Below are 27,577 nucleotides of genomic sequence, written 5' to 3' on the forward strand. Positions count from 1 at the left end.
TTTTGTTGGACAATAAGTCTCACAAACTATTCCATGGTATTATCTTCAGGATTAGATCTTACATCTAGATTTTCTGCATAGTTCTAAACATGGAATTGGAAACCATATATATAGCAGTAGAAAAATCTTCTTTATATGGGGCATGGGAAACAAATATTAGAATATATGTAAACTACATATGTCTTTGCCATCTCTCATCTCTTTTCATTATTAAAATTGCTAATTGTCAAATTAATAACTAATTGTTCAAAATCATACAGAAGAATCCTATTTGTTCAAATCACTGGAATCAATTGTTTTACTTGCTCTACTATATGTATCAAGTTTAAACTTACATATAAATGTTAACTTTGTAGGATAGTTTAAAAAATAAAAATAAGGTACTAAAGGTGTCAAAAAACTAAAACATCCTTCATTAATACATAGCTTGATTCAAGAGGCATTCAATATTCAATTTCTCAAACAGGAAATTAATGTCAACAGACTTTCTGAAAAAGGTATGTTAAGGACTGAAACAAATGTAGCATATTAATTATATAAATACAGATCACATACATGGATCTTCTTATATAAATAGTATCCACAGAAAAATGAGAATGAGTAATTATTTTCTTTACCTCTGATCCAATAAAATATCTTTTCTTATCTTTCTACTTGCATTTTACAACCATTAAAATCTTCAGATACTGAATTGAAATTTAGCAAAAAAAACAACCATATTTTGAGCTGCAGATTTTTAGCTTCTGCAACCTAGTTTTTTCTAATCTCATTCCCAACCCTCATCCCCAAAATAATAATATTTAGCTGTGCATCTATTAATATCACTGCCAGTTTAGAACATTCTTATCAAAAAAAAAAAGCTTACTCTTCTATCAAAACGTTCCTTCCTCCATGTGTTGATATTATATGAGATTATCTTTGTAGGCAAGAAATAGAGAATCTTGCACAACTATGGTGAAACTATGAAGTGATTATTTCAATATGTTTCTCCGCAGCTTGCTTTAAAAAACCTGAATCCTATCTGAAATAACCTTGACCTCTGGAGAATCAAAAGACAAAACTGTTTAAACTTAAGTTGAGGATTCAGCAGAAGAATTGTTTCCTTCTTTCCTCTCTACATGAAGGTATCTTTTCCATCATTTCTTATAGTAATAATTTAGCACACTCAGCAAGCCAGATACCCCTACATTTTCTCCCTAAAAAAATAAATTGTTTAAGAGTCCTTCTGAAATTGTATGGAAGATAAGCACAAAGAACTAACTCCATGGGAAGAAAAAAAAAATTCTATCCTATTCCATTGGAAGCCACAATGAAAAGTATTTTATCGAGCTGTATTTTTAAATTAATATTTAGTGCAATACAATTGTGTGTGAGAAAGAGGGGGGGGGAATTCTCTTGAGTTCAGTGGATTTTAATCTGAGGCAATTAGTATATATTACATTATTATTCCAGTTTAATCCCAGAGAGCCTCTTCATGAATTTCAGTAGAAAAATATCCATTATTCATCATATCAATTCATTTTTCTTACCAAACATCTACATTTTAACAAAATATCATGAAACATAATAATTAACATTTCTATTGCAAACATTCAAATTTATACAAGCTTGTGTTGACAATCATCCAAATTTGCTGTAATTAAAGTTTATTTACACTAAAACAAAATATGAAGTCACTATGTAAATGTAATGTTTGTTGTAGCTAATGCAGCAAGCAATAGCAAATTAGTTTAAAACAGCAACCACTCAAAAAGCTTGTGTTTACTTTATATCCTGAATGCTAAACTATTCAGAGGGACTAATTCTTATGAGATGGTAGCTATATAAAATTGATAAATTAAATAAATATATAAATTTAGAAGAACTTACCTGCATTTAATAAGTTTATTTCACCTAAGGGGAATAAATTCTGTATTTTCTCAACCGCTGGGATATATTAGCCTCTACAATATGTAAAGTTATGTTTTGATTTCAAAAGCAGTTCTTTTCAGTTTTGAAAGTAGCTCATTATCTATCAGGGCATACTATTGTTCTAGAATCTAGAATGATTAAAAAAAAATCCCTCCTCTAGCCTGCTATATGCAATCTTGGGATACTACTACTGCTGTTTAATTTAGAGCAGGGGTGTCAAACTAGCAGCCTGCCAGCCAGATGCATCACACGCAGGCCACACCCACCCCAGCTCCATGAATGGGGAAAACATCATGAAACATCACATGACAGCAACATAGAGTATCTGGGCATTTACTAAAATTTACAACTGAATGTAGTAACAGCAAATAAAGAAAGCTGATTTATCAAAAAAACCCAAAACCATCCGCCTAGGGGGGGAAAATGGAAATATTTCATGTGATATATAAATAATGCTAAAACCTCAGTTAATGTAATAAACGGTCTAGAAACAATGCTGGAAGGTCTAGTGAATAAAAAGATCTTTCAATACCAGTACATCCCACATGTACCAAAATGCATGTAAATAACCACATCAAAAAGTCTCCAACTGCCACATATTCCCCTTATCAAACTGTTGAAAGGACAATTCAGTTAGGATCACATGCAAAAAAAGTATCTTAAATCCCTTACTTTCCCTTTATTTTGAATTTGAAAAGAATAAGTTTTGTGCCATGGTATGTGCTAAAACAACTGATAAGTAGTCCAAATAATGTTTGAGTAAATGTTAGTTAATGCCATCTAATCAAGATGTCTTTTTTTGCTTTGCAAGCACACCTCTTTCCAAACTGCTTTAGCTTCAGAATTCTCACAACTCTCTAACCTTCATACAAATGAGAGAATTGGCTGCAGGCACAGACTTCATTTCTTGTAATCTTAACATTTATTGAATGTTCTTAATCACTCGAGTCCTACAGATTTGTAAATGGATTCTATCTTGTACCACAAATTTTCTAAAACAATGCTTTTTATTATTGGCAATTTCAATAATCATGCTTTGTCAAATGTAATTGGAGAAGCTATGAATGCAAACCCTAACTATGAAAAACTGCTGGTTCTGTTGAAATAATTTGGAATGTGGAATCATTTCTACATGGCTTATGCTCTTTATTTTACTTGTAAAACAAAATAAAAATCCTTAGCCCGACCAGTTTAGAAAATGTAGGATGAAAAGTACTGGGAGAGATCGTACAATTATTTAATAAAATCTCCTATTCTAAGGCAGGGTTATCATCTCTACCAGCAACTACCTTTCCATCAATTTACTCCATCCAAATACTAATTGCTCTTAGAACAAAGCTTAAAAATCCAGTAATAGCAGTGCTTTGAAAAGTGCTCATTTAAAATTTATTATGAGCTCTGGCCTTTGCATATATATGGTTTAAAAATAGTAAAATGTATAGAGTTTGGATAACCTCAAATATACTATTAATATGAAGCCCTATAGGTTACATTCAAATTTATTTGTGACTTACCCTGGCATACTTGATGAAGATGGTGGTGGCAAGTCGGGCGTTAGGACGTACAGGTTGTTGTTTTTGGGCAAGTGTAGAGTTTTTAGAATAGTCTACAGAAAAAAATATTTAGAATTTAGAAGTGTCAAAATGTTTCTATTTAGGTGTCTGTATCTGAAACATAAAGCCAAACTGATGCAAAATGTTATATATCATTAGCAACCACAATTCTGTGAATTAAAAAAAACACAAGTGAAGAGGAACAATTAACAACAAGCACAACAGGAACCTTATTATGCTCCTGATGAAAATCTTTCTCCCATGCACACACACACACGCAAAAATCCCATTGGTAGTAATAATTGGTCGTATTTAAATATTTTATTAAGTCTTGCCCTTAGTGGGTTTCATTGCAATATACAGTAACTGCATGTAACACATAAGGTACAATTTAAATAATGCCAGTCAACAAGCTTTCTTCTATTACCAAAGAAATCAAGAAGCTTTCTTCTGTCACTAATATCTGTATTAATTTCCAAAGAAACATAGCAGCCCTTCTTTATAGTAAAAAGTCTTACAGTCATGAAGCTAATTAATATTGTACAGGTTTAGTCTTCAATGAATCACGATGTTTCTATAATATGAAAAAGTAGCATGCCAGGCTTGTCTTATTTTCTAATAAAATCATTGCTACATTTTTACCTAGTAGGACTCCTGCCCACTGCCTCTTTTTCAGTAAAGAAAGACCAAAGACCACCTTGCAGATATTAGGCTTATTACGTGTGTTCTGTTCTGACCAGATTGGATGGCATTTGTAATATAAAAATATTCACAAGTATTCACTGATACCAGTATCTAAGCGATGCTATTGATCAAATTCAATGTCTGGAGGCTTGAGTACCTGGATGGGAAACAACAGGCATCACTTGAATCTCCCAGGTAAATCAGACAGGAAACATGACCAGGTGAGCAAATTCTATTTTATTGTAAGACCACATTACCATAATCTTATTTTGTTTGTTTGTTTTTCTCATTTCTGAACCACCCATCTCCCTCAGAGGAACTCTGGGTGGTGTACAAAAAACATTAAAATATAAAAACAGTATATAAAAATTAAGAGGTTATTAATAAAATTTCAAAATTAACATTTTCAGAAGGAGGCAAGAATAATTAAGCCCTGTTAAAAGTTGATTAAAAAGGCAAATGGAGGGCTCTCAGGGCACCAAACAGTTTCTTTTCTTTGTCAGGCAGAGCCATATTTTAACTCCTTTACAGAAGGCCAGGAAAGTGGGCCAGGGCCACACTTTGGAGGGGGAGGGGAGAATATCTTGCAAATCTGAAGGTACAAATCTCTTGCTGTCACTTTTAATCATAAGATTAATTAGGACAGGACCTTCCTAAATTTATTTCTCTGACCATTAATCCACTAGGGGCTCCTTCCTCTTGTCTGATAATTTCCCAGGAAGCATCTCTTTCCCTCATGTTTTAAAATAATTCTTGTATACCATTACACTTGGCAAGACCATGTGGCTTTGGGCTTTAGGGATCTTGGACCTTCCCATTTTTAGTACTGCACTCGCCCAAATAGACCTGGTGTGCAATTTGGGGATCCTTTGGGGGGAGGGGGGAGTTGGGAAGGCCCTGGGAGAGACCATGGCAGGAAATCCTTTGTTGGGACACAGTGTTAAAATCTTCAGCAAAAGCACCCTTTCTGAGGCCACTGTAATTTTGAGTGGTCGTTAAATGATTATTCATAAATTGAGAAATGCCTATAATTTTCCAGATTCTAGGCTTGATTTGTTAAGCTCTCCATAAATTTTACTCTTCTGAATTCTTAAGGGCTTCTACAGCAAGTTAAGACTTTATCAAAAACACAAAAGCTCCACCCTTTATGAACTTGCATGCAGTGTCACAAGACTAAAGATGCACAGTTTCCACTGCAAGAAAAATATGGCCTCTGCAGATGGCTATGCAAACCAACCTACTCTGTTCACTTAATGGGAAACTGTTACCTTAGGTATCTAAGGATTATCTGGCCCTTGGGTCCAAAAAGTTTTGTTATGTCTATCCAGATCACAGATCTATGACAAAAATTCCAGTGTTAGAGCTGTTTTACATTTTATCTAGAGATCCCAAAGACCAAGATCTTCCACTTATAAATATGTCTACTCTGTGATCCTTTTTATAGCAAATTAATTGTATGTTGTATGTCACTGGTGGAGATATATGCTGGAGCTGCACCTTCATGCATGATTTATGAATCATAAATCCAAAGGCACTTCTGAAATGAAGTTTCCCCACAATCACTATCTCACCATGGAATGTAAGTACAGCACTGATAATAAATTGCCATTCAGTTTCTACTTGAATACATAAATTTATTTCAGTAAATAATACACTGGAAAAGATAAATCTTGATTGTTATATTACCAGGACCAAGGCAATATGACTAAAACACAATCTTCATTATTTTAGATTTTTTCTGTCTTTTTTCTTATATATAACTCAAGGGTGCAAACTTATCAATATTTCATCCTCCTGTTATTTCCCCTACAACAACCTTGTGAAGTAAAGTGAGTCAGGCTGAGGGAGAATGATGGCCCAAAATTACCCAGCTGGTTTTTCATACCTAAAGAGTGACTAGAACTCACAGTCTCCTGGTTTCTAGACCAGCACCTTAAACACTGCACCAAACTTGCTCTCGATGTTACTTCATGCTTCTTTAAAAAATGGGCATGCTACAACTCCTTCTTCTTCAGAGAAAGGTGGGATTATCAGAAAATCAACAGGAGCACTCAGCTGCACACACAGTGCTAAAAAGTGCTTGGTTTCAATTTAGAGTATAGGTGGGAAATGCCATTCAGGAGATGGGCGGAATGCCATTTCATGGTTGTTTTGACTGAGTTATTTACAAGTGGATATCAGTTGGGCAAAATCTATGATGATAAAGAAGGTACCGTCTTGTGATATGACTTGGGCTTCTTTGTAGTTTGTGGAACCCAAGGAACTGGAAAGAGTTCCCTGCCACCTGTGCCCTGGATCCATTTCTTCCTGACTATTTCAGGCAGCTAGATAGGACACCAATGGGTGGATCAAGAAGGTTATTAATGTTTCTTTGAGGAAAGGGTAATGCTTCTTGCTCTGAATGAGATGCTTATAAGCTCATTCTGGAAACCATTACTAGATCCAGCTGGTTTTGATGACTTCTGTCCCTATTTCTTTAATATTCTTCCCCACAGAAATATGTGCAGCTCCCACTATTGATAAACAGCTGAGTAATAGCTAGTTAATGTGCTTTAAGTTCCAGTTGGCAGATTATGAATAACCAATCTTGGATTTTATCACAGCTTCTGTTTTTGCTTTCCTTTTGTGGTTCATTTTTGTTTTAATATTGGTTTGGATTTAATTATTATTTTTGTCTGATGTCATAGACAACCCAAAGTCTTTGAGACGTCGGCAGCTTATGTAATGTTGATAAATAAATGAATACCATATAAACAATGATGTAGATAAAAAAGTATTTATAATAAGATAGATAAATATTTCTATTGCTACTTGGAACAGGAATTAAAGAAGTTGTAAGATGATAGTTGAAAAGATCTGTTTCCTATAAGCTTTTCTCAATCACCGATAGTACATTAAAAGAAGTGCTATCACAATGATACACACATACACAGACACACACACAGAGAGAGAGAGTCCACCATTTCTTAAACTCTAAAAGCAGACAGATACAGATGACGTATCATGGCATGGCCCCATGAACAGGGTTTTACATGTTTTCTACCCCTTTCCATTGAGGTATGGGTGTGGAATTCTCTATTTTTAACACAGTGTACAGGTAGTCCATTCAAAGTTGCAACATCACTGAAAAAATGACATGACTATTTTTCACACTTGTAGCCATTGCAGCATCTCAGGGTTAGGTGATCAAAATTCAGACGCTTGGCAACTGACTTATATTTATGAGAGCTGCAGTGTCCTGGGATCATGTGATCACCTTTTGTGACCTTCTGACAAGCAAAGTCAATGGGAAAACCAGATTGACTTAACAACAATTAATAACTGCAATGATTCACTTGACAACTGTGGCAAGAAAGATCATAAAATGGGGGCAAAACTCAGTTAACAAATATCTCATCAATGTAATTTTTGGGCTCAGTTGTGATCATTAAGTCAAAGACTATCTGCATATCTTGTGTGTGTGACCACCAGAAGGTATCATGTCTTCCTTATTGGGAATCTTGAGATATAGAATATTAAAAGAGAAAACTTGTAGTGAAGGAGCAGAATATACTGCCCTCAATAAAGTCCAAATTAACTACTGTCAAAGTTAAATGTTATCCTTTGTAAATATTGTGCCTTCATTGTACAAGCCACCGTGTCACTTAATGCAGAATATTTTAGACATTCCTAACGTATCAGCATTAGTTGGCAAAATTGGAATTAGGTGGTCCATTGGAAAAAATCCTGTAAGAAATATAAAAACTTACACTATCATCTACATCCCCAGTCTTCCAGCCCTTTAGCAACATTTTGGGTGCAGGAATCTGAAGCTCATTTTCTAAAATATGTTTGATCTCTCCTGGAAAAAAAACACAAAGGAGAATCATCAAAAACATTTCTGATTTTTATGATTTATCTTTATAAAGCATAGGCGAAATAAAGTCTAAGAATCCCAAGCATTATTCAATCAATGTATTTTAAACATGTCTTTTATTTTAGTTTATCTCCATAAACTCATACATAATAGCATTAAAAAAATGGAATACTGAAAAATGTTTAGGATATAAAGAAGAGAAATGCAAAATAATAATAGATTTTACTTGAAATGCTACTGAATTTTGATATGGTTTTTCCCATCTCATGTAAAATGGATTAAAGGAATTCATTTCTAAGTTAAAACAAATAGATCTTTTGGTATGTTTAGGGTATACAATTTGCACTAGAAATTTGCTTTCTATGATATATGCTTTGAGCTCTAAAAATCTTCCTAAATTGTTTGAAATGTTTAAAATTTACACATAATGCAACTACACATTTACCATCTTAGCTAACAGCTGCTTATTGAGGCCAAATGCTTTTTCAGCTTGGCATATTCCACAATGGGATTCCTTCTTTCCCATGGTTGCTACTTCAAAAGTTTGAAGAAGGTATGTGAAGACCGGCTCTTGGCTTTTCTACATAAATGCGTTCTGTTCCATCACTAAAATTTGGTCCTCAACATCACTCACGGATAATGTTAATTAACTGTTTTTATTGCTGTTAACAGAGCTAAAGGCTAAATTAGAGCAGAATTCTTTCCTTAAAAATCCAAGTTCCGGATGATTTTAATTATTTCTCTATTCACATGATATATGTTCCTTCCATCTGGTGGGCATTTTATGCAATTGCATCACTAGAAAAAAAAAAAGTTAAAATCTGACTTTGAGAGAAACATTCATGCACATAACCCACAGCTGCTTTTGCAGGAATGTGAACTGAAGTTGTTAAATTTTCTATTAAAAGGACAGACTTGAATATGTCAAATAATTATTAAAAATGTTTTTAAAAATAGTTTTAAAATGGTGCCTAGCAGTAGTTTCATTGCATGCATAGTTGTTGGCAAACCCAGCTTTGCTACTGTATAATATGTGAAATGACCCTGAGCAAGAGACAGATGGAAGGGATTAAAATACTATTGAAACACTTAATGAAAGTATGGCCTTAGTTTAGTAAAAAGTGAAACTTAGGACATCAAAACAGAATGCAGTCTGGTGAGGTTTTTTTTAATTACCTTTATCTCAATATATATTTATTTTTTCATGTAAATCAACATAACCTGCTTAACCTCAGAGATACTGTAACTAATGTTCATATATATTTTATCTTCAGAATATATTTGCACATATAGAAAACTACTTCAGATGATTATGGAATTATGAGCAAAATCTCTATAGATACTAATATTTTCATATAGTTCCCTGGAAAATATTTTTTCAGAAGGAAAAATGCATACTTTGTTCACATGATACATATATGTCAGAAGGTATCATATTTCACCCTTTCATTCATGTCAACACAATTGTCTCTTAAATCCTGCTAGTTCTAGAAAATAAATCATCAACTTGTATTAAAAAAAATCTCTTAAAATATAAAAATCCTCTACCTGGTTAAAAATGAGCATCTTATTAATCTATCAGCTGAAGTGATCTTTAAAACATTGATATCATTTTCTTATTTGGAGCTGTGCAAAATCAAAAATGAAACTGAGAACTTGAATTTCAACCAATCTCAAAACAAGACACAACCCAGTGAAGAATTGAGCATAATAATGGAAGTGAATAGCCAAAAAAGTACCTGCTTAGCAAATAAAACATATATTTGCCACTAGGTGTCACTCTTTGATTATATATTACATACTCTTTTTTTAAAAAATATGTTCTGGACAAACATTTGACACAATATGCTTATGGTTTTTATATTGCATTTTAAAACTAAATATACCATCCAAAGTCCCTCTTTGAGAGAAGCAAATGGTTCAGAAATGTGAAATATAAATAAACTAAACAAACACTGATTTTCAAAGGAAACATTTGTTTGATATCACTAATCATATAGAGTGGGCAAAACTGTTTTAAACAAATACAGTGGTACCTTGGTACCAGAAGTGGTATTCAGTAGGTTCTGACCAGTTCTGAAGAACCAGTAGCAGAAATTTTGAGTAGTTCGGAGAACCGGCAAATCCCACCTCTGACTGGAGATTTTACAGTATCCTTCCCTTGCCGCGCCCACCAAGCCACGCCCACAGAACTGGAAGTAAAAAAAATTGAATCCCACCATTGCTTGGTACCCATTGTTAATTGGTTCTGGGAGGCACAATGTGTACCAAAACCAATCAGTACCAAACATAATTTTTCCAGGAGGAATAATATAGTGAGTCACAAGGCAGCCGACACTGACAAGTTCTAGCTTGTGTGCTGAGTACCAAACAAACGATGAGTACCGGGACAAAATTTTCACATCAAAACGTGTTGAGTACCAAATTTGATGAGTTTCAAAGCAGCTGAGTGCCAAGGTACCACTGTAATAAAGTTGCATCTTCTGTCTACCTAGTTTCCCTAGGGAGCAAAATAATATATAAGTAACATGAGATTAGTAGATAGGAAAATTAGATGCTGTGATACATAACACTAATTCCAGCACAGCAAACACCCTGTCTGAAAAGCGTAATGGTATAGTTGACAGCATAATAGAACTCACTGCATTTTGTAAATCAATGATTCCATGATGACTTTATAATGAGGGCAGAATTCCCCCCCACCTTTTTTTGTCACGGTGATATTTCTCTTAATTATGGTACCACTTCAAGCACAACATTTTGTAATCTTTAAAGCTGAATTTAAAAGCATACATGCTCTGTGATTCTCACCTGATATAACAGAGATATTATACATTGCATTAACATAGGTTCTGGTATCTTAGATCATTATTTTGGCCCATCATACAAGTATTAATTTAAATACTTAAAGAACACAGCCATGTTTTTCCCCAGTCCTTGTTTCCCAAGACTAATACTAACTTTACAAGTACTGCTTTTATATAGCTTTTCCCTCCCCTCCCCTCCCCCTTCAAAGAAGTACATCAGACTTCAGGTCACTTATGGCTGAATAAATCTCTACTCTTTCAGAAATTAGATAACAAAAAAGAAAAAGTTTTAGAGCAATTCATTTATTTAAAAGATTTATATAACTGCCCATCTTTTTAACATAACCCTGGCCAGCTCAACAGACAGTAATAAAACACTATTAAAAAACATAAAAACTACCGCCAACACCAACAGAAAGCTAGATAAACTGCTTCCTTGCAGAAAACAAATGAGTCATGTGTACAAGCACCTGGGTACTACAGAGCACACTGAGATCACCCTCAGGGTGAAACTGTAAAACTTTTCCTCTTGTCCTTTCAGGTCAATGGACCTTTGGCCCTGCTTTTCCCAAGCCTAAGAGATTGGAATGCACCTGTTGTGTGTTTACAAATCAGTTCTCCCTGGCCTTACTAGAGCTCTGCCAATTTCAGCTCTTACCCATATTTGTATTACAGTTAAATTTGGTACTTAAGTTTGGTCTTTTTTTGCCCCTCAGTAGTTTCTTACCAACTGTAGAAGTGTCTTCAAGCACCACATCCACATTTCGATCTCTGTATTCCACTATGAAGTCAAGCATTCGGGGTTGTCTCTCCACTATTTGTCTGGATGGCACTACGGGACGAAATGCAGAAGAGGAGGAAGATGCTGAAGACGATGACGAAGGATGACTAGCAGGACCATAGGCAGGCCTTTGTAAAGATTCTCCACTATATTCACTGAAAAACATATCAGTTTGGTTTCAAATAAGGACAATTTTCCAAATTTATGCATGCTTATATGCTTACATGTATTGATATCAAATGGATGTACTTGCCGTGGCAAAGGGCTTGGATTTGCACACAGACTATGTATAAGGAATTAATAGAACTGTCTGAGGTAGTCACAAAGTAGTTGACAAAAGGCTGAAAATTGAAAATGAATATATTTTAAAAAGTCACTGGATTAGAGAGAACTGTACTGGAGTGTATTAAATATCAGCAGAATATGATACTTAGGTCTACACCAAAGTGTTCTGAACCAGCCCATGGACAAGAATCAATCAGAAGACCTTCATGGAATCAGTCAGAAGGCCTGTATAGACGCAACATGATGTCCTTATATAGATGGTAAAAGAACTGCCTTATAAAAGGTTGTGAAAATAAGCGAACTTGTAAAATACCAAAAAACAAAGTAGCAATAATAATGATGTAATCGGCAACCACTAAGAATTTCTAAAGCAAGACTTCTTGCCATATATGAAAAAAACATATAAACCACAGGTAAACACTAAACACTTGGAAGCTGGCCAAAGACAAAACATGGGGCAGTTGAATATAGAGGAGTCTCTACTCCTTTCTTCTCTATTCATCTGGTCAAATAATCAGTGTAAGAATTAAGATTCCATTTACAATCAAGTTACAGTTGAAGATCAACCCATGTTCCCTACTCTGTCTTATTTTTGCTTTGGGCTAGCTTCAATTGTTTGATGACATGAACGTCTATCACTGACTGACTGACCGAGGCCTGATAATAGTTAACATTAAGTTTAATATTAAGTTCCATTTTGCTTGGGTGTCACATTTTATATCATCTCAGTTATATCTCATACAAATGAAATGGTATTGTAATGTATATGAATTTTATGCTGATTTTGCCATGCCTTAATATGTTTCCCTAAAGTTTCTGCAGACTACTTGGTTATTTTGCTTTTGGAGAATCTGTTAAATAAATTTGTGTAGCTCTTAGAAACTAAAGTTCTTCAAAAAAACTGGTTTCACTTTATGAACATTTTAGGTTACTTCCATGAACAGTACTGAAATGCAACCACAGTTGGTAAGCATTTTGTTCCTTAACAAAAGCCTTTTGATTTTCAGAATTATTTGCCATAAATAAATAGACCTCCAATTAATTCTGCTAACATCCTGACCTGCAATAATCTTAACAGTTGTCAGGATTTAGCCTATCTTTTTTACCCTAGATGCTTTACAAAAGCAAAATTATAATTATAAAATGAAATAGATGCTAAACTGAAAACAATTTCAAATTTGCCTTTGTATTTGAAAGCAATGTAGTATCAATCTGGCTATTAAATAAATTTGTATTAAATAAGTACAAATACTGCAAAATGGTGGTATATATCACAATAACCAGGGGTGGTTTGCTACTGGTTTGGACAAACCCTTAGTTCCGGTGATGAGTTGGCCCCGCCCACCTGCCCCTGCCCTACTCTGTCCTATATTTCGTGCGGCACAGCGGATTGCCCCACCTCAGCTGTTTTACTAAACAGGGCTGCAGCAGAAGGTATGTTTTAGAGCTGAAAATGGGTGATTTTCAAATGCTGCGCAAAGCACGTGCTTACCAAATCGGTTGTTACACCAGTTGAATCCCACCACTGACAATAACTGACTTTTGTAATTCACTATTCAGATTGGTTTATTAACAAATCTGTAAAACACCTGATAAGACAAAATGATAGAAATCATTTTGATCCAATTTGCAAGTATACAAATAAAATATGCAGTATTTCTTCCTCTTCTTTTCCATATATAAAAGTAGTTATGGAATATAATTAACACTGATAATACAAAACACATCCCATCCACTAAAGGCTACATTAGGTTCCTGGTTTTTCAAACATTTTTTAATTTTGTAAAGCCTATATGGCTTTGAACAGGGATATACAATTTGCAGCCCCTCAGACTCCAGAACCTCTTCAAAACTTACTAATTTTCATGCCATATAAGGGGGAATTAATTGCACTGATTGCATTTAATATTACTATATTTTAAAGTAGCTTTGTCCTGTTCCTGTCCACTCTTTTTATCCAAGGAGTTTTGGTTAGGGTTAGGAAATACTGTGGTATGTGTGCTCAAATGCTTAAGAAACATTGCACATTCTTGGCTTAAGCCCAATTATCTATTAGAGACTCTCTCCTTCCCTTTGTTCTGCAATGCTCTCATATGATGTATCATGGCAATACCAGCTGGTCTCTCTGTCTAAATGAGAAAAAACTACCATCATGGTTGCATACACACATAAGCTCTACTTGCAAATCCCTTTCCCTTGAAAACAAGGAAAGCAAGCAGGAGGAAGACACCCATTTGGGCACAATTATTATTTATTTTTGAACAAATTTTTCACAGGGCACAAGGAGATTATATTTGTAATTCAGAAAAGATATTTAAATATTTTTCCTCCTATTTCTAAATTGTAAAAAAGAAAAAAAAGATTTTTCAGCAGTGTCCTACATGGCAAGGAAACCATGAAAAACATAGCTTCTGGAATTCCTTCCAATCCTTTACCAACAGTGGCCATACATTGCTTGTTATTATGCATGGGAAGGCTTCCTCTGGGTCATGTGATCAGAAAGGAGAAAGGAAATACAGAATGGAAAATTCAACAGCATTCTGAGCCTCTACCCACTCCCTCTCATAGTAGGATCTCCTGAAAGTGTTTTTTTTAAACTCAGTCTTTATTTTGCTTTACACCATATGCGATCCTATTCTCTTCAGCTTTTGAAAAGTTATTTGGCTGAAGAACACACTGATCTGTCCACCTTTTACATAAATGGTTTCCAACACACTTTGGGTCGGGAAGAATTTTTTTTAAAAGGTATATGATTGAATAAGTCCCTGCTCATTGCTGTTCATGCCTTTGTGGCCTCCTGTTTGGCCTACTGCATTGCACTCTAAATGGGGCTGCCTCCAAAGAGCATTTGGATGTTTCAATTGGTGCAGAGTGCAGCTACCCAAGTAATAAATAGTATTGTCGAATGTACTTGAAGGGGACATGGTGGCTTAGTGGCTAAGACACTGAGCTTGTCGATCAGAAAGGTCGGTAATTTGGTGGTTTGAATCCCTAGCACCGCATAATGGAGTGAGCTCCCGTTACTTGTCCCAGCTTCTGCCAACCTAGCAGTTCAAAAGCATGTAAAAATGCAAGTAGAAAAATAGAGACCACTTTGGTGGGAAGGTAATAGTGCTCCATGTGCCTTTGGCGTTTAGTCATGACCACGGAGATGTCTTCGGACAGCGCTGGCTCTTCGGCTTTGTAACAGAGATGAGCACCACCCCCTAGAGCAGGAAACAACTAGCACGTATGTGCGAGGGGAACCTTTACCTTTATCTTACTTGACATACATAACATCAGTACTTTCATGAGTTACACTAGCTGTCCATGTGTTTCCAGGTGCAATTCAAGGTACTGGTTGTCACCTTTAAAGCTCTTCCTGTTTGGGGCTAGGATACTTGAAGGATTATCTTTCTCCAGTTGTTTCTCTCGGGCAAATTCAATCCAGCAGGATGGGCATGATCTGAGTGTATTAATCTGAGCCAAAATTGCCAGTTGCTGGAGCCCAGGATATATGCCTTTTCTGCCATAATTCTTGCTAATTACATTCTTTCACCAGAAATGAGAATAGCCTAGATCCATGATGGAGAACCTGTGGCTTGCAGAGCCATTTGTGCTGACACATGAACCGCAGGCAAACTTAGCTCACTGCACATAGGTGCACCTCACAGCTGATTTTCGGCCTGTTTGATGCCTTTTTCGGACTCCCAGAGGTTTGAGGAAAGCCTTTGCAGGTCAAAAAATAGGCCCGTTTCATCACTTCCTGTATTCCCGGAAATACTGGAAGTGACAAAATGGGCCCATTTTTGGGCCTACAAAGGCTGCAGAAGCTTTCCTCACTGGGAGGCTGAAAAAGGCCTCAAACTGGCCGAAAATCAGCTGGGAGGCGCAGTGCAGGTAAGGGGGCAACGTGGGGAATTGCATGCGCATATGCGGGGGCATGGGGGGATGTACATTGCCTTCTGGGTGCTGGCACATGAACGCGTGCATGCAAGCACGCACACAATTTTTGGCACAGGAGCCCACAAAGGTTAGCCACCACTGGCCTATACTCTGCTGGTCTTTTGTAAGACCCTAAAACCTGGTCTGATGCTCGGCCTTGAGTGTGTGAAGGGTCCTGACTTTTGGCTCTACTAGTGTCTGCCTTGTGACATCTTGCTCAGTTCCCATGTATTATAATTTTTGTATTTTTGACAGGAATTATGTTCAATATATTTTAAGATTGTTCACTGCCCACATTCATTTGTTGAGATGCGTGGCCATGCAAATTGAATAAATCTTATTTATACCCCTTTATTATTTTTACAAATAACTCAAGCCAACGAACATATCCAACAGACCTTCTTTTTCCTATTTTCCCCACAACAAGAACCCAAATAAATAAATTTTAATTGTTACAGAATCATGAGTTATGAATTTAAAATCCTTGCTATATTAATAAGTGTACCAACAGTTTAAAATGTCTTCTCTCCTATCTGTTTTTCAAAATAGGAAGCTTGTATTGAGCTTCTGGTTTTTCAGATCCATCCATCCAGTGCAAAAACGATAGGCAAACGCTTACAAACAATCACTCAGTCACTGTTAAACTGAACTATGGCAGCAAACTGTTGCTGACAAATCTGTGCAGTTTTAATATCAGAACATTTGTCATCTTAACCATCGGTTACAATAATTTGCATCATTCTGCATTACAAATTATGTTTGAGTAAAGGGGAAACAAAAAACAGAACACTGTGATTCTTTTTTACACAAAACCCCCTTTTCTTTCTTGCTAATCAGAAAGAACAAAGGGTAATTCTCAGCTCCAAAGCCATGGGCAGTTTCAGAGTTAAGATGAACAATGGGCGCGCTGTGTTTAGGTGTATACATTTCCATGCAAAAATAAATTGGCCCCAATTCAGAGATTTTTCTGTGCTGGAGTGGGAAGCAAGAAGACTACTGCTTGTGAAGACCTTTCCGGCCAGATGGTCAATGCAGTTAGCTTTCAAAACTAAGCAGAAGAGGAAAGGGGTCAGTCCTCATATTCCCAAACCACACTGATCCCTCTGTTTTTGGTTCTGTCTGAGTTTGTATGTGTCCCCGTAAATCTGCAATTCAGGAACACAACACAAGCAGCCTGACTTTGCAAGCACAATTCTCTTTCTCCACACAGCACTCTTTTGCATTTATTACACGGACAGTATTTTTCCAGTTTACATATTGTCTCAATAAAACCTGGACAATTTTTATTCTTTTATTGTTTTTAGCGAATGTCAGCAGTTTTTAGGGGAAAATGCAGTCATTAGTGAGGCTTGATGGCTAAAGTGCTAGAAATGGGGAAATTTAGGACATTTTGAACAATTTCCGTTTTTTCACTGAGTCCCAATAAACATTATCTATTGCTATATGCCGGGGTCTCCAACCTTGGCACCTTTAAGACTGATGGACTTCAACTCCCAGAATTCCTCAGCCAGCAGACCAGGGGTCTGCCACCAAATCTGGCTGAGGAATTCTGGGAGTCGAAGTCCACCAATCTTAAAGGTGCCACGGTTGGAGACCCCTGCATACGCTACTATAGTTGAGACCCAACAATCTCATAATGTCCGAAATTGCTTCTTTGTGAATAAATTGCCAGCTGTCGTTTCTTACAAATTATGACATACTGAATGCTAATCTTTAGGAGAAACCTTCTGAAGTATATTGTATATAGCACAATTAAAAGGCCTAAATATCCAGGTAAGCATAGATTATGCATGAGACCTTGGATGTAGTAGTTGGACTGGATTTTATTTTTACCATTTTGAGATGCCTTATTGTATAGCAAAATTAGTCTTACTTTAAAAGCAACTTAACATAATGGAATTTATTTTCTGAAAGACTCCTGGACTATTATATTTGTTAATTCCATTAAGAGATAACCAATCTTTGTTCAGATCAATTCTAAAATGCTGAAATATATTAATGCAGACTAATATATAATATCAATTGGTTGGTTTTCAGGACCATATAGTTACAAATCAACAAAGAAAGAAATTAGGAAACAAAACATTCAACAGAATATGCAAGAATAAAGTGAATAAACTTAAACAGTCCTAAGAAAATAATGCTATATGTTAATAATTAACATTTTTTTAGAGATACACTTTTATAGCAAACAAGAGACATTTCAAGAACAATAAAATAAACCCCCCTTCTGAAGAAAAGGTGAGATTTTAATCTCAGAGAAGTCTGATTTCATAACTCCCTCTTAGCAAAGATGTTACCTCTCCAGTATCAAAAAGCAGGAATAACAATAAGGAATTCAGTGGAAGAGATTTTGGATCTCCAAATTTCAGTCCACAGGCTTTCATTTTGGGGGGAACTTTACAATAGTCTTTCCACTGATATAAATGATGCCTCTTTTTGGAGAAAAAAGATTGGGCTGTTGTCTAAGCCATTACTGATTAGAGTTAAAGGTATCAATTGAATGGTAAAGTGAAGAAGAGAGCTAGATTTCTTGGTCTATTACTGAGAACAGGGGTGTCAAACTCAAGGCCTGCGGGCTGGATCTGGACCTTGGGGCCAGTCTGGAAATAGCAAAGGACTGACCCGTAGTGCCTCTGCTAGCAAAAAATGGGGCATGGGCGGGGCCTAAAGGAGCCTCCAGAGTGGTCCAGGAGGCCTTCTGGGCCCAAAATGGAACCTCCGGAGTGGTCCAGGAGGCCTTCCAGGCCCAAAACAGGGCCTTAGACTCAGGAGGTTATAAAAGGAGGCAAAGTAAAATATTTTACCTTCCAGGCTTGCAGGATTCTGCTACTGTAGCCTATGTCAACAATTTTGTAGTTCTAGTCTTCCTATGGAGTCAGTTTCTTGATCTGGTCTCTCTCTCTCTCATAAGGTGATCAAGTAGATCAAGTAAGTATTAAAAAAACAAAATCACAGAAATATACGCTTCCCTATTTTTATAAGTTTATAAAACCATGTCTGGGGAGGTGTGGTCCCGTGTCACTTCCACCATGACCATGCCCATCAAAGCCACAACCCCACTGGAACTCCAAGGTCAAATCAAATCCTGATGTGGCCCTCAACGAAATTGAGTTTGACACCCCTAAGAACATTTGTCTTATATTCAACCTAACTGGTTTCAATCTGGGTTTTGGGAAATGTGTTCATTAATTATTATAATAATTTCATGGGAAGAAGAGCTTACTTCAACTGAGCATCTGAACTACAAGTAGGTGAATTTCTAAAATTAATCGAAACTTAAGCATTGACAAATTAATTTCCTTGTATTGTTTAAATATAAGCTTCATATTTAATGATTAAAATGTATTTTAAAACTCAACTGCAGAAAACAATTAACAGTGTAAGTACAAGTTATTTCACAATGCTTCTACAATGATATAAGTATAAAACTCCACCTACCTTTCTAAAATGCCATTTTCCTGTGGTATAACTCCATTGATGGCTGCCTGAAAAGGAAGCACAGAGCATTTAATTTTCTAGACGACAATGATAACTGTCTAGTTTTGTGACCACAGTATGAATGTGGATTGTTATTGTCATGCTGGAATGTTTTCCGATCTCACAATGAAGTCTACAACTCTGGTTTTCCTAGGAAGAATCCCATCAAGTGTTCATCAACCTGATCATGCTTAGTATCCAAGGTAATGGAACATTGCCTGTTGACATATGGATGTGTCCCTAAACACACCAGAAGTGAAGTTTAAAATGGCCAAATTGGAGATGAGAAAGCTGGTTTTAAAAAAACTGAGGAAGTCTTCAAATACATTGTCTGCCAAGTTATTAATACTAAGGCTATGAAGATTATCTAAAACAAGCTCTTCACAAAGTTTACTAGTCCAAGCAAAGTACCCTTTTTTAAAAGCTTTAAAGTAGTCCCAACCCGGGTATCGCAAACCCCCTCCTCAGCCGGCAAAACCCCTTTTTCCCAAGGCGGTGGAGCGGCGGTCAGCAATGGCCGCCACAAAGAAGCCTGCAGCCGGGTAAGATTTGTGCAGGAGGAAGCAGGTGAAGGTGAAAGTTTTGGCAGAACCGGGACTAGAAGAAACTTTTAAATACCCTGGAAACTAAATCGTTTGAAGGATACATTGTCTCCCAAGGAAGATCGTAAAAGCGGCGAAAAAAAGCTGAAAGGGAAAGTTACTTTCTTTCACTCTCCCTTCCCACAGAAACAGCAGTTGGAAATCTGGAAAATCTGCTTGGGCATAGAAGGTAAACTTGAAATTTAAAGCCAAGGGGATAAAGGATTTCTGGACATTGGAACTAAAAACTTAAAATACTTTTTATTTGCTATAAGTGGAAGGGAAGAGGTAAAGATTTATTTTAAGATTGTACTGAAGGAGACTGCTTTGAGTTTATAAGATCAGAAATAAAAGGTATTACGACTTCTAGAAGATTACTTTGGAACTATGTATTTGAATTCTACCCTAGGAAGAGAAAATATAGAAAGAAGAAGGTGCTAAATGAAACTGTTTGCTTTGATTTGGTTTGCTTTGAGACTTTGGGATCTTTGTGAACTATTTCTTGAAAGATTAAAGATATTTGGGTTGTTTCAAAAAAAGGGAAAAAATGACATTATCTTTTGAAGAATTACAAATGGAATTTCAAAAATTGAAAGAAGATGAACAGGAAGGCATGGGCTCTTCTGGATCTATTTTCCACTTTTTAGAAATGGCGATTTCTACTTATCAAGAAATACAACAGCGACAGGAAGGCTGGGATCAAGAAGAAGAAGCCACCTTTAATGGACAAATACTCTTAGTGGAGGAAGAAAAGCGTGAGGTGGGTAAAGAAATGGTGAATTCAGGACTTAAAAAAGCAACCAAGAAAAAGAAAAATAAGATGAAAAATCGATATGATGTCAGAAAGCAACAGAAAAGAGAAATACAACAGAGAGGGAAGATAAAGAGAGTGAAACTTGAGAGATGGGGGGGGGGTCAAAAAGCTAGAATTGACAAGAAAAGAAGGGAAAAAGCAAAGAGAAGTCATAAAAGCTTTAAACAAGATGTTAAAAAACAGGTTTTTTTCAGAGATAAGGGGTAAGATATAGTTTTATAAAAATAATTCTGCAAAAGTACATAAGATTGTATGGTAGATATTAGTATTTGAAATTGAATTAGAAAATTAAAATATTACATGAATTAATAATGCATTAAAGGGAAGCTATGAAAATGTTTAAGATTTGATAATAGAGTTTAATTTACTATGAAATATTGTTCTTATTATATTATAAACTCAATATTCCTTTTTTCTTGGTTTTACTATTACTTATTAAATTTAATATTATTGGCTTGTTTTATTATTTTGAAATGTAGTATTTAGAATGTACGAAGCAGAATCAGTATGGAAAGTATATATTATCTTAAGTGTAAAATTTAGGGGAAAGATAAAAAGTTGTCATACTTCAACCAGTGGTTACAGGAGAAATATTGTATTAGAAAGAAAGGAAAAATAGATGATTGAAAGAGAACGGACAAAAGATGCAAGTATAATTATTTAAATTGAGATGAAATAAATAAAATAGAATTAAAAGAATGAATAGGAGAGAGAAAATATATAGAAAATATAGAATGTTAAATAAGATATGAAATAGTATATTATGTGAGCATGAATTTGATTTATGTCTGTATAAAAAGATCTAACCCGGGGTAAGCTGCTTTCCAAAAAGAAGTTTTATGTATTTATGTTTTGTGTAATGTTTGTTTATGTTTGAAAGGATGTTGGAAGAGAATTAATGAAACTATATATAATGAATATATATAATTTAAGGCAAAAGAAATACAGTTAAACAGAAGGAAAGGGAGCAGTAAAGAGAAGTTGGGAAAGGATATGAAGTTGAACAGATAAGATAAATATATATATTAAATTGTGTTTGTATAGAAATGTGATAATTTGGAATTATCTTGTTTTTAAATAAGATATTCTATGTGTTTTTTAGAAAAAGATATTTTATGTTACTACATCCTATGTTTTGTTTGCTTGTGTATGTTTTTAAAAAAAAATTAATAAAATTTGTTCAAAAATAAATAAATAAAGTAGTCCCAACCCAGAAAATTCAATACAGCTATTTCAAAGGCTTTCCCCAGCAGTTTACAGGCACATGCACACAAACAGATAGATAACCAGAGAAACACGGGTGGGATTCAAATTTTGTAACAAACGGTTCTGCGGGCATGACTAGATGGGCGTGGCTAGATGGGCGTGGCCATGTTACTGGGTGGGCGGGTGACTTTTTTGTAGCAGCAGCCCCTTTTTTCAACCTTCTGGGCCTCAGGAAGCCTCGGGGGCGTTTTTGCTCTCAGGAAGCTTCCTGGGGCTCAGGAAGGAAAAAGGCTGAGTATGGGGGGCGCACAGCACCCCCCCTCCGTGCTCCATTTTGGGGCTTCCTGCACCTCACGGGAGCCTTCCTGGGGGGGGGGCGTTTTTGCTCCCAAGAAGGCTTCCCTGGGGCTTAGGAAGGAAAAAAAACTGAGTATAGGAGGGCACACAGAACCCCCCCTGCGCTCTGTTTTGGGGCCTCCTGTGCCTCAGGGGAGCACAGGAGGGAGTTATTTTGCTCCTAGAAAGCTTCCCTGGGGCCCAGGAAGGCAAAAAATGGAGGGGGGACAGAGGTACTTACTTACTGCTTCCTGGGCAAAGCAGTAAGTAAGTGAGGGGAATCCCGGCACAGCTAATCATAGGAACAGCTGAATGTTGGGAGGGGAAAAAAAAGAAATACCTTAAGGAGTGACTGGGCGGGGAAGAACGCAGTCAGTGATGTCTGGAATGCGTGCAATGTTGCGCATGTACAATAAGGACTGACTGGGGAGGGAGCGGAGGGGCGGGTGGAGAGGGGCAGGGCCAGCCAGGAGCATGATTTGCCAGTTCTCTGAACTGTGCAGAATCATAACTATAGAATCGGTCCGAAGCGGTAGAATCCCACCCCTGGGAGAAAGGCTTCAGAGCAGCTGTCCTAACCTTGTAGGTAGCAACTACTGTAATGCTTCAAGGAAAGTGCAACATTCTTTGGTGCCAATATGCTTTTTGAAATAACTTCTCTCAAATGCTTTGCATGGTCTTAATTAAGATACAGTACATATTAATACTCCACATCAGAGAAAATTAATTCAGAATGATCAAAGGCGTATTTCAAATGGATATAAATCAGTCATTAAGGAACGGGGAAAAGTTTCTGTCATTCTAAATGTAGCAGGTCAGATAATTGCTAAAATTGGTAAACAATTACAATCTGTTGATAAGAATTTCAAACATGCATGAAGATAAAACTGGGATACTCATTTTTTTTGCCACCAAAGAAAATGCAGACTCATACTCTGCATTTATGACAAATTCTTTTAAGTAACAAATAGAATTGACAACAATGCCCACTCACTATTTCCAACCAGTTTGCACAAAACATGGGACCTAAGGTGAAACATATAGTGGCACTACAATTTTTTTTGTTGGCTTTTCTTTTATAAAAAGATAAAGAAATTCAGAGAAAAAATCAGACAGAAGGTAAACTACCAGTGATAACCAAAGACTATATGATTTCCTAGGCAAAACTAAGAAGAGAAATAGGTAGAATAATCTTGCTTTATTTCAGTGTTCAAAAACAGTTATGGCTACTGGAGTTATAGCCAATGCCTTCCATACACTTAAGCTACCAGTAAATGGCTGTTCCTTACTACTGATGTTAGGGTATGCAAATTTACAAGAACAATATAGTATTGAGGCTTTACTCTCTATAGGAAAAATGTGGCTTGATGAATCCTAGAGACAGGGCCTTCCTGGTGACAGCCCCATATCTTTGGAATTCTGTCTCTTCAAAGTTAATCTGTTAAAAGCTCATTTATTTACGAAAATAAGCACATTTAGTAAATGTTTCTACCCATCTTGTCAGTGAGAATTAGCATGCTCTCCATCCCCATTGATTAAACCATGACCCAGAAAGCTAGTCTTTTCTGTCACAGTACCTGCCTTCTTTAAATTATCCCCAGATATCTGTATAGCTCCTACCTGAAATGCTTTTAAAGAGGTATTTAAAACCATGGCTTCTCCACCAAGCCTTGGGCTAGGATAGGTGATAAGCCTTTTAAAGGATTCTGCATGTTAATTTGAATTTTTTCTTGTTTTATATGCAACATTCTTTTCTTTACTATCTAGTGCCTTGATTTGTTTAATGCTGTTTACTTTTCTTTTTCTTTTATTATTTATTGGCCGCCCATCTTACCACAGAGTAACTGTGGTATTTATTGCCCAGCCTTCATGAGATTGGCAGCCTTATAAATTTTACTAATAAGTAAATTAATAAGTACTACTATGAGTCACCCTTATTCAAACATATTAAACCACAAAGTCCCTATTCTATCAATTACAATATAATACATGAAAAGAAATGTGACACCATGGTCAGAGTACAAGATTAAATAGGGAACTCCAAGTAATACTCTCTACTAAAGCTCATTAATTGACTGGGTGAAAGAATGTTTAGATATATTTTACGGAGGTACAGATAGTCCTCGACTTACAACAGTTCATTTAGTGACCGTTCAAAGTTACAATGGCATTGAAAAAAGTGACTTATGACCATTTTTTACAATTTTGACCTCATGATCATGTGATCAAAATTCAGGTGCTTGGCAACTGGTTCATACTTATAACCATTGCTTGGTCCTGGGGTCATGTGATCCCCTTCTGTGACCTTCTGACAAAGTCAATGGGGAATCCAAATTCACTTAACAACCAGGTGACTAATTTATCAACTACAGTGATTCATTTAACAATAGAAATTTTGGGCTCAACTGTGGTCTTAAGTTGAGGACTATATTTTAGAGAGGTGGGTAGAAAGGAAGGAAGATTTAAATAAGACAAATTATGCCAATTCATTATTTGCCCCATTTAAAGATTTTTTTCCAAGTAGGTGAAATTAAATCGATTGCCTCTAAAAAGATAAAAACTTAAGTGATTGAGCCCTGATCCATGTAATCCATGGGTCCCAGACTTTTTTTTAGAATGACACCCTTCAAATATCCTGGTACCAAAACCAGCAGGTTTTACCATGAATTTCTAACAGAAATGGAATAAAAATCCAAGCAATAAACTGTGAGAGGGTGCCTCCAAAGTGTCTTTCCAAATGTTTTGCAGAAACCAATTGCTAATTTAAAAACTGAAAACAGATGTGCAAGAAGCTACAGGCCTACTTTTTTTCCTCTGAAGTCTCTGATGTTATTCCCACCCATTCCTTTTTAAAAATAGCAATAGATAACTTTGATTCTAACAAATACAATTAGGCCAAGAAACATGGGCACCATTATTCCAAAGTAATATTTTCTGTTATCTATAAAGAATCAATACAGAAGATTGTTTAAAGCTAAAATTTGGACAATCTCATTTCAAAAACCTGTCATATCTAGAGATTCACTTAGGTTAGCCTCAGACAACCCCCCCTCCCATAATTCAGTCTTATAACAATACAACACTAGTCTTCTGTACTCTAAAGTAACAAGGATTATTAAAAAGAAAAATATGAACTATTCTGAACTCCCAGGAGTCTTTCTATATTACTATTTCTAATTTCTAGACATGCTATGAGCATTCTGAAAATCCAAAGATAACTGGTTTCATTGTTTCCTTCCATTCCTATACATATTTACTGACATAAGGATAGATCCAATATCCAATATGCTATTCTTCCTATCTGCTCACTTTCTAAAATACACATTTAGAAAGAACTTTAGTTCTTTCTGGTTTACTATTAACTTTCCTAGACCAGAGTTTAATATTTAACTGCCATTAAATATGGTTTTTAAAAAGAGATAATTATGCAAAGCACGTGAAATAGCAATACAATTACTACATATGTACAACACAATGTGGGGCACAGAAGCATTCTAAATTAATAACATTAAGATGTATTAAATTCAGCTATAAAACATAAGATTCCTTTTAGCTCTTAGACATTTAAGATTATCAAACAGGAATATACACTCTTTTCAAATGGCTCCATCAGGCAATTAAAGATAAGCTGTTAATTCCTCCCTTTTTGGCCATGGCTGTCCATTTCATTTCTACAAATAGCCTAATGGCAAAGATGGATGAGGATTGTGGGGCTTGTTACCCAACACATTTAGAAATATCAGATTTGAAAAGTCTATATTAATAGATCAGAATTTCAGACTGTAATTAAATCCAGTTTATATCACATACATCAGTACCGTGTTTCTCCAACAATACGGCCTCCACCAATAGGAAGCCCCAGCATGATTTATTGGCATAAAATCAAATTAAGCCCCTTCCCCCAAATTAAGGCCCATATTAAACATGCGAAATGGGGGAATGGCGGGGGGCTTGCCGTTAGGAAGTACTTTGTTGCATGCCCGGATATGGTGCTGCCTGCGTTGGTGGAGCACTCATATCGGGAGACCTTCGCCATCGCACTTTTCTCCTTGCTGCCGTCAGATGCAGCAGCAACACGGGCTGCTTGGCGCAGCCACGCAGCAGTCAGGGCCTCCTCCTGCAACCGGAGCCCTGAGGGAGACACTAGCTTCAGGCGCTTGTGGCCGCCTTCCCTTGTGCTGATGGTAAGTGAATTATTTTAAAACCTCCGCTCATCCTATCAGGCCGTGGAGCTGAGCAGAGCCGGGAAAGCAAGCCGCGGGTGTTTCCTGGTTCTGCCCAGCCCGTACGGCTCTGCCCAAGCCCTGGCGGGATGAGCGGAGGTTTTTAAAATAATTCACTTTACCTTCTAAGGCAAAGGGAAGGCGGCCACAGGAGCGCCTGAAGCAGTATCCAACAACAAAAGGCAAATCCTCAAGGTGGGCTGGAGGGAGGTGGCTACGTGCCCCCGGGCTGCTTCAATGCAAGGTCCTGACTTGCAGCATCCTGCCGTTGCCGCGCGTCCCTCCCTCTCCGACTGCAAAACTCGTGTGCTTCGCCAAACGCTCCGAGTGAGGCGAGCTCTTTCACATAGAGGGGGGAAAGACGCCGGCGTGCTCCGAGAGGCTGGCTCTTTTCTCTAGCCGAGGCTGACAGGAAGTGCCTCCAGGGCTGTGGCAGGCAAGCCGCGGGTGTTTCCTGGTTCTGCCCAGCACGCGCGGCTCTGCCACGGCCCTGGCGGGATGAGCGGAGGGCCCGGCGGGAGGCACTCGTTGCCTTGGTGACATTTCGGGTGCCTCGCCGCCTCCTCGCCCATTGCAGGTGGCGGTGGCAAGCGGCGGCGCTTCGCTGAGGGAAAAAGAAGACAGTGCAGCCACCTTGCTTGCTTTCCCACCTGCCCGCCCCAGATGGCCTCAGAGCGGCGGCAGTGGCAGGCGCGCACACTCCTGCCGGCGAAGGGAGGAGAGGCGAGGAAAGAGAAGGGAGTGCGGCAGCAGCGGCTGTCACAGTACCGTCTCATAGCGGGCAAGGCTGGCAAGCTGAGGTGGCCGCACCAGAGATCGTCACTGCCGACCCCTTTCTCTAGCCGATTCTGACTGAATCTCTATCCCGCTCCTTTATCCTCACGACGGGTCGGCAGTGACGATCTCTGGTGCGGCCACCTCAGCTTGCCAGCCTTGCCCCGCTATGAGACGATACTGTGACAGCCGCTGCTGCCGCACTCCCTTCTCTTCCTCGCCTCTCCTCCCTTCGCCGGCAGGAGTGTGCGCGCCTGCTGCCACTGCCGCCGCTCCTGAGGCCATCTGGGGCGGGCAGGTGGGAAAGCAAGCAAGGTGGCTGCGCTGTCTTCTTTTTCCCTCAGCGAAGCGCCGCCGCCACT

The 27,577-nt window shown here is 37.3% G+C and overlaps 1 protein-coding gene across 1 annotated transcript in view; it reads right to left on the bottom strand.

Moving 5' to 3' along the window:
- Nucleotides 1-27,577, bottom strand: part of FAF1 (Fas associated factor 1) — a 200,409-nt gene that overhangs the window by 137,290 nt on the left and 35,542 nt on the right. Inside the window, exons 3-6 of the mRNA XM_026665839.2 lie at nt 19,243-19,289; nt 11,539-11,747; nt 7,898-7,989; nt 3,426-3,517 (exon numbers count right to left, since the gene is read on the bottom strand). Coding sequence (XP_026521624.2) covers nt 3,426-3,517; nt 7,898-7,989; nt 11,539-11,747; nt 19,243-19,289 — 440 coding nt within the window. The remainder of the gene's footprint in view (nt 1-3,425; nt 3,518-7,897; nt 7,990-11,538; nt 11,748-19,242; nt 19,290-27,577) is intronic.

Source organism: Notechis scutatus, chromosome 3 (genome assembly GCF_049901735.1).
Source record: "Notechis scutatus isolate UNSWTSFEM ecotype Mainland chromosome 3, rNotScu1.2, whole genome shotgun sequence".
NCBI classification, from domain to species: Eukaryota; Metazoa; Chordata; class Lepidosauria; order Squamata; family Elapidae; genus Notechis; species Notechis scutatus.